We start from the raw sequence: 8,307 nt of genomic DNA, 5'->3' as shown, positions 1-8,307 counted from the left end.
TACTTTACCAACCAGACAAATCAAGGAAATTAACTGGTCAGTTCTCAACTCTCTTCAACTTGTTAGTCGAGACTACTCAACTCCAAGACCCATTCATATCTTGATAGGAGCAGATTGTTATCGTCTAATTGTGAAGGCGGGCATCAAACAGTTTTCTGATCAAAGTCATCTCTAATAGCCCAAGATTAAATTTTTGGATGGATGTTCATTGGAATTCCACAAAAGACAAGATGCTCAACTGTGAGAACTCATCACGCAGCAAGGGTCAACTCATACCAGCAAGTATCTGATCTCTTGACAAAATTCTGGGATCAAGAAGAAGTTCCAGATACTTCAGCCAGCCAACTCAGCCCAGATGATCAATCTTGTGAAGATCATTATGTTACGACTCATTCAAGAGATCAAGATGGGCGATATGTTGTGAGAATACCACTAAAAGCATCACCATCTCTTCTGGGCAACTCATCAGTGAGAGCTCATCAGTGTTTACGACGCATGATCAGACGACTCACAAGGAATGACTCATATGCACAACTTTATCACAACTTTATGCAAGAATATGAGTCACTGAACCACATGACACGAGCCAAGGCGAATCTAGTCAACTCTCCAGTGTATTATTTGCCTCATCATGATGTCTTAAGAGAAGACAGTATTACTACAAAACTCCGTGTAGTATTGAATGGCTCTAGTCCATCTTCTAGTGCAGACGTACTCATTTGGATCACGCAGCATGAATTTGTGTTTACATCAGACATCACAAAGATGTACAGGCAGATCAAAGTACATCAAGATGATTGGGATTTCCAGAGAATCCTGTAAGTGGACGAGCACTTCAAGATAATCCCATATCAACTCACAACAGTCACGTATGGTACCAGATCAGCTCCATTTCTGGCTGTTCGCACAATGGTCCAGCTAGTAAAGGATGAAGGTCATAAATTCCCTCTAGCTGTTGATCCACTACTGAAAGGAAGATGTGTGGACGATATTTTTGAAGGTGCTGACATAGTGAGTCAACTTATAGGTATCTGAACTCAAGTCAGACAACTCTGTATGGCAGGTGGCTTCCCGTTGGCGAAATGGCACAGCAACTCAATTCAATTCCTTCAGTCAATCACAGACAACTCATCAGAAGAGCAGATCCACTGATTTAAGAGCAGTAAAACGAAATTACTTGGGCTCTCGTGGATTCCAGCGAACGAATTATTCAAGTTCAACTGAAAACCTCCGCGTGAAAATTCCAAGCTCACGAAAAGAATCATTTCATCAGAAACAGCACAAATCTTCGATCCACTTGGATTTCCAGCACCTTTCATTGTCAGAGCAAAGATGTTGCTACCAGAAATCTGGCTAGATAAACTGTCATGGGATGACCAAGCCCCAGATCACATTATCACCGAGTGGGACAGCTTCAGAACAGAACTCTCACACGTTTCAGACCTCTCAAATCCACGATGGTTAAAGATTACTCAGAAATCGACCGTGGAAGTTCATGGATTTTTAAACGCCTCACAACTAGCTATGGCAACAGTTGTTTATATACGGGCTACTCATCCAGATCATGGAACTTGTTCAACTATAGTCTGCTCAAAGTCTAAAATTGCACCACTGAAGAAGATGTCTATTTCTAGACTAGAACTCACCGCAGCATTGCTGCTTGCCAGACTAATCACTTATGTAAGGCACAACTTGGACATTCAGCCAACTCAAACAGTATGTTGGACAGACTCCTCAGTAACATTGACCTGGATTCAGTCGCACTCATCCCGTTGGAAGGAGTTTGTAAGAAATAGAGTGTTAGCAATTCAAGATCTTACTCCAATCAGCGTTTGGAGGTTTGTACCTGGCAAACAAAATCCAGCGGATTGTGCTCCTCGAGGTATCAGCATATCCCAGCTTCAAAAGCACCCCCTGTGGTGGACAGGTCCACAGTGGTTAACAGCAGACGAATCATCATGGCCAACTCAATCATCAGTGTACGATTCAAAAGCTCAGCAAGAAGAGCGACCCGTGATCACGCTAAATACTCAGACAATTCACCATGATTATCATTGGGATATGATATACAGACATTCTCGTCTAATCAAATTGCTCAGAGTGACTGCGATTTGCTTCAGGTTCAGCCAACTCCTTAGACGAGTATCTCAGTCATCTCTTACCTTTCCTCTCACGCCACGAGACTTAGAGAGAGCAAGGATTTTTTGAATAAAGGCAACTCAAGAATCGTACTCCTCACAGGAAATCAAGCAGATCAACTCAAATTCACTGCCTGTCTTACACCCCCTCGCACGATTGACAGCATTTATTGACACTCAAGGAGTCATACGTGTTGGAGGGAGGTTAGCAAATGCTAGCTTGGACCAAAAAGCAAAGCATCCTGCAATCTTACCACAGAAAACTCATCTTTCCAGACTAATCATTGCAGATGCTCATGAAAGAATATTGCACGGTGGGACGCAGGCAACTCTGAACCTCATACGATCATCATATTGGATCATAGGCGGACGACTCCCAGTAAGATCCCATATTTGTCATTGTATAAAATGTGCTCGTTTATGTGGCGAACGAGCGAAGCAGTTAATGGGTCAATTGCCGTTATCACGAATCAGTCGAGGCCGACCCTTTGCCGTCTGTGATGGGGATTACGCTGGTCTCATCACGCTAAAGACTTGGAAGGGCAGAGGCGCCAAAACATCTGAGGGTTGGATGTGCATTTTTGTGTGCTTTGTTACATCTGCACTTCATTTAAGGATTGCAACAGATTATTCAGCAGACTCATTCATTGCAGCGTTCAGACGGTTCACTGGACGTCGAGGTGTCTGCAGAACTCTCCACAGTGATTGCGGCACCACATTTCAAGGCGCAGACACTCTCATCAGACAACTCTTCAAGCAGGGGACTCAACAGGCCAGTCAACTCGCAGCTGTATTTACAAAGGATGGAATTGAGTGGAGGTTTAATCCACCAGCTGCACCACATATGGGAGGAAAATGGGAAGCTGCAGTCCAATCTGTAAAGTTTAATCTTAACAGAACCGTAGGCGACTCACTCTTTACATATGAAGAGCCTTCCCCACCGCTTGTCCAGATAGAAGAAGTCCTCAATTCCAAACCACTCGAACCTCTCTCAGCCGACTCTACAGACATCTCAGCGTTGACTCCAGCACACTTCTTGGTTGGTGAACCGCTCGTAACGTTACCATAGCCTTTACTGGGAGATGTGCTAATGCCACGCTTGTCCAGGTGGCAATTTATTCAGCGGCGACTCTAATCGTTTTGGTCAACGTGGTCAAAACAATACCTTCAGCAGCAACTCACCATTTCCAAGTGGAAACACTCCCTTCACAACATCACAGTCGGCTTACTTGTACTACTCACTGACGAGAGGTTCCCACCAACAAAGTGGCCTCTCGCCAGAGTGATTGAGGTGTTCCCAGGAGCAGATGGACTCATCAGAACAGTCAAACTCAAGACGGCAGTAGCAGAACTCGTCAGACCACTCACCGAACTAGTCATCTTACCATACACTCCACCAGCAGAAGATCAGCAAAGGCGTTGCTGATGGTGGGACAATGTTCTGACTTGGAGGGGCCCAAGTCAGTTAGTCGGGAAATATTAAAAAATTATTAATGCCTGACTTGTCCACCGGCGCGTCAGTCAACTCACTGGACCAATCATCGGGAAGTATTTCCCTTATGGCCTAGAAGGCGACTCTACGGCCCTAGTGACGCCAACAAGCACGCGGTCGAGCACTTGTGATGTCAGTTAGCTCCAGGCAAATCACGCGGTCATCTCTGTATAATTTTACGCAGTCAATTCGCAGTTTTTTACAGTCAGCCCACCCTTTGTAGTAAAAAATACGGTCAAATAGACTCAGACAACTCTCGTGAACATCATTGATCCATCATAATTAATATCATCAGTGCTAGTGGTCCAGTAGAGTCAGTTGTAGTGTCTATGGCCGCGAAGCTGAACTGGCGTCGACGCCATAGTGCCTCACGGACATTCACATATACATCACACATTCGAACAACTCAGGTGTATAGTGTGCATGTTGCTATTCACTGATTGAGAATTTTTTGGTGAAAAATCAACCATCAGACAATTCATAAGTGTATAAACAATTAAATTACAGTCAACTCACATCATTTTAGTGATCATTGTTTTCCATAGTCTAAGTTAAGTGTTATTGGTTAATAAAATCTATAAAACTGATGCAATTTGGTGTTTGTGAACTATTTTTCAGGAACCTTCTAGCATCCAACCTTTTTCGTTGTTTTTTTCTTATCATTACAGTCCATTAGTTTTTAGTTTTCTCGTCCGGCCGACTCGAAGTCAGAACATAGCCTTTGACAGAACCATTTTGCATATATTACATGCTATATAATCTTTAGAATGTGGTTTTGATGCATTTTTGTTGGGGCGATGACGAACTATGAATTTTTTACGATCCTCTAGCTTATAGTTATGAATGAATATGTGATTGCTCCTTAGATTTGATATAAGTTGTTGACGTTTTCCGTAAGATTCTCATTCTAATATATCTTTAACTTCCTGCTTCTCTTTATGTTTGTGTGTAATATGACGACCATATTTCTAAATATAAACATCACACCATGCACAATAGTATTAATTTTTTTCCGCATTTGCATCATTATTTTCCTGATTTTCTTCTTTTGACATTGACGGATCATTCGTAGAAGTAGTAGGATCTATTGTGGAAACTTCTATGGAACTTGGTGTATTAGATTTATTTGCGGTACTCTTTGAAGAGTTATCATTGCCAGGTAAATTTATACGTTCGTCAAAACAATAGGTCAATGAATCTGATTTACCAATATTGTTGACGTGAAGAATATGGAGACTATTTCCATCACGAGTCCTAATATTGTTTATACAATCTGAGTTGACAATATTTGGATAAGCAAGTTGTAACTTCTCAAAATTTTAAGTTTAATTGAATAATTGAAGAAATTTATCACTATCAAGTAAATTTTATCCTCAAATTTATCAGTCAATTGTAATTTCTAGTTTTTATATTAATTAGTAGTAATAACATGATTTTCAGATTCAAAGTATTAGTTTTATGTACAATTCTACATTAAAAAGAGTATAATTTGTGCAATAATAAAAGAATCAATCAGAAGCAACATTTCTATGTTTTACGTAGAGTTGAGTACAAGAGTAAACATCAATTTAAAACTCTGTATCAAATCAACATACTAATTTTTACTAACAAAAATTTGATACGAAAAATATCAATGATTATGGATTCACTTTACCTGACAATGTTATGTTTTCTTTGTGTTGTTCGTAAAAATATCAATTAAGTAATTATAAAAAATCTAAGAATTTATTAAACACAGGAGTCGTTATTATTCACCTGCATTACAAGAAGTATGATATTCTGCATCTACATTGATGTCAGTATTGGGAACCGTTTAAAAATCGTCAGTCTGAACATCATCCCATGTTGGTTCTGTGACATTTTTATTTTTGGATCAATTTGGTACCTTAACTTTATGTGTATTACTAAATTGTTTTTCATATACATTGCATATAGGATCGTTGGTAATCGTTGGCATGATATCATCTATGTTCATTTCATGATTATTTTTCATTTCACCTGTTAAAATAATGAACAAATGGAAGAGGTATATGTGGAATTAATTATGTTAAGATTGAGGATCAATCAAATTGAAATAAAAAAATTTATGATAGTTTTATGTGATACAGATCAATTGGTTAGAATTGTATTTTCTACAAAATTATTCGAACTGATAGATTGCCTAGAATGTATAACATAGCTAGAATAGTACATAAATCAGACTTTATGCAGATACTGAATCATCATTAAAAATTGAATATATAACTGCTAAGTTACTAAAACAATTCGATAATTCATCTTTATAAATTCATAGATAAAATGTAACAAAAAAAGTAATGTTATGTATTAATATTGATAAGTATATAATTTCATTTAAAAAAAAACGAAAAGATTGAGAGAGAATTTGCTGATCTGTTTGCTAACTAATGGTTATATTTCTTATTGACTATTACGTATCACTTGATTTTATGTCATCTTCTATCAGAAAAAAATCAAAGAATCATATCTCAAATAAAATGAACAGCTGTAGATTAATTTAGATATCTTACCTATAAAATTCTTTTCAACTACAACTTGTGGTAAGTTGTACAGTATATAAAATTGCAGTTTATGCAACAATTCAAAGTTTTCTGTCAAAGAAATAGAAAAAGTAGTTATACGTTTTTAGTGTTCACAAATAAAAATACATAGTTTGATATAAAATTACCATGTTCACAAATTGCTAAAGTGTCAGCATTCCGTCTTGACCTACTTTGAATAATTTTAGAGTGCTCATTTTTATTAATCATAAAATAAGGCATCTTTATTAAGTAAAGATTAAATTAAAAGTAAAGAATAATAGAATAATAGGTAATTATTTAGTCTGAAAATATCTAAATTGCCACTACAATATAATACTATAATACTATACTATAATTGTGAGGTTAGCTAGAAAAAGTATGACCAAGAAAAACTTTAACTTGTGTCTTAGAAATAATATGAACTTTTATAAAAAATATCACTTGTGAAATTTTAAAAGGTATTTGTAATACCAGAATCACTCTTATATAAAAAGATGACTAAAATGAATCTGCATACATGAATAAAAGGAAACTTCCTCGTTATTCTACTACTTCGGTAATGCAAATGGCCGCCACAGTATAGAACGATATATAAAAGGGGCTTCATCGGTAAATTATCTACTCAGAATGATAAGTTCCAGCAATGGCTAAAGTAGTTATCTCAATATTTGACACGCGCGCACACTTCAAAATAATACACCCCATTTTTATAAACTACAAAACAAATTTTTCAATGAAGTGTATGAAATTTGAATGCAATATTGACACTTACCTATCAGATATATAAGCATAAGATTCTTGTTTTACCACATTACAAAATAACCTTCTATATGGAATATCATTGATTACACAAGATATTATGCCATTGACAATACCCCAATGTTGAGGTATTTATTAACTTTCCAGTGGGAAGTTATAGTAATGGGTCCGATTTTGCGAATCGCTAATTTTAACATATCTCCACGTTTTAAGGTCCGCGAATCCAATACGGCCGTTTTCCAGCGGATGTCTGTGTGTGTGTATGTACGTATGTGCGTATGTGCATATGTGCGTACGTACGTTCGGAATTACTTTTCGCCTCGATTATCTCGAGAACAAAAAAAGATATCGACGTGGGACCTACTGCATTCGACGCGTAATTACGTAACTTAGAACTGATTAGATTTTCAGCAAAATCGGTCCAGCCATTTTTTATGTAGAATTAAAAAACTGAAAAAAAAGGAAATTACTTGAATTCTGCAATTTATAAATTATACCATTTTTTTGATAAAATTTTAAGATCATTGCAGAAATATGAATATTAAATGATTGGAATACTTGTATGGTTATATGATGACAATATTTCATCGAAAAAAAAAAAAATTTAAAAAACAATATCAGCAATGAAAGAATTTTAAACTCGTGTCAGGATTGAGAAAACAGCATTAAAGTCGCTATAATAGTTCATAATAATTGTCAATAATATGGAATTGTGTTCATAACAATTGAACATTGTTACTAACAAGTGGTTATTGATCATAGTAATATTTAAATAATAAGTTTTAAATTGTTATAAACAATAAAAATAGGGACCCTTTCTATATATATTAGTACTTTTAACGCATAATTTTTTCGTTTACTAAAAAAATGTTACCAACCGTATGACATAAATGAAAACATACTCTTTTCGCATTAAAGACGCTATAATAGTCAATAATAGAGAATTGTGTTTATAACAATTGAACATTGTTACTAACAAGTGATTATTGAAAATAGTAATATTTAAATAATAAGTTTTCAATTCTTATAAACAATAAAAATAGGAATCCATTTTATGTATATGTGTCCTTTAACGCATAATTTTTTCTTTTACTGAAATAAAGTAACTAACCATATCAAATGAATATAAACAGACTCATTTCGTTTATAACAATTCCATTTGTTATAAAAAATGGAAACGGGTTCTATTCCAATTGTTTTTTTATTTTTTCCACTGGGAAGTTTATCGTGTGGACCTTTCGGGTCGCACCCAGACCACTGCAGAGCACTGATATTTTTTACTTTTAGCATCGATATACTTTTCGCGATTTCGATACTTAGCATCACTCAATCGATATTTTCTTATTTTCTTCTTATTTTTTATGTTTTCTTTTTGTTT

The 8,307-nt window shown here is 36.2% G+C and overlaps 3 protein-coding genes across 3 annotated transcripts; all 3 read left to right on the top strand.

Annotated features, from left to right (window-relative positions):
• Positions 1-201: 201 nt before the first annotated feature.
• LOC118071565 (uncharacterized) lies at positions 202-1,035 on the top strand. Its single transcript, XM_035090750.1, has 2 exons — positions 202-818; positions 882-1,035. Exons 1-2 carry the CDS (start codon positions 202-204, stop codon positions 1,033-1,035), a joined length of 771 nt encoding a protein of 256 aa, XP_034946641.1.
• Positions 1,036-1,332: 297 nt separating this feature from the next.
• Positions 1,333-2,208, top strand: LOC118071564 (uncharacterized). The gene has a single exon (XM_035090749.1). The coding sequence runs from the start codon at positions 1,333-1,335 to the stop codon at positions 2,206-2,208; it is 876 nt and encodes a 291-aa protein (XP_034946640.1).
• Positions 2,209-2,583: 375 nt separating this feature from the next.
• Positions 2,584-3,207, top strand: LOC118071563 (uncharacterized). Its single transcript, XM_035090748.1, has one exon. The coding sequence runs from the start codon at positions 2,584-2,586 to the stop codon at positions 3,205-3,207; it is 624 nt and encodes a 207-aa protein (XP_034946639.1).
• The last annotated feature ends 5,100 nt before the right edge of the window (positions 3,208-8,307 follow it).

The sequence above is a fragment of the Chelonus insularis genome, unplaced genomic scaffold (assembly GCF_013357705.1).
Source record: "Chelonus insularis isolate UGA/USDA-ARS -01 unplaced genomic scaffold, ASM1335770v1 contig_86_pilon, whole genome shotgun sequence".
Classification (NCBI taxonomy): Eukaryota; Metazoa; Arthropoda; class Insecta; order Hymenoptera; family Braconidae; genus Chelonus; species Chelonus insularis.
Note: the sequence above shows the minus strand (reverse complement) of the source record. Positions and strands in the feature narration are given on the sequence as shown.

What these genes read in the sequence shown, in the direction of transcription:
- LOC118071565 (XM_035090750.1), top strand. Translation starts at nt 202, where the DNA reads ATGTTCATTGGAATTCCACAAAAGACAAGATGCTCAACTGTGAGAACT. An exon ending in TGGGATTTCCAGAGAATCCT is followed by an intron (nt 819 to 881) that starts GTAAGTGGACGA and finishes GTATGGTACCAG; the next exon opens with ATCAGCTCCATTTCTGGCTG.
- LOC118071564 (XM_035090749.1), top strand. Translation starts at nt 1,333, where the DNA reads ATGTTGCTACCAGAAATCTGGCTAGATAAACTGTCATGGGATGACCAA.
- LOC118071563 (XM_035090748.1), top strand. Translation starts at nt 2,584, where the DNA reads ATGGGTCAATTGCCGTTATCACGAATCAGTCGAGGCCGACCCTTTGCC.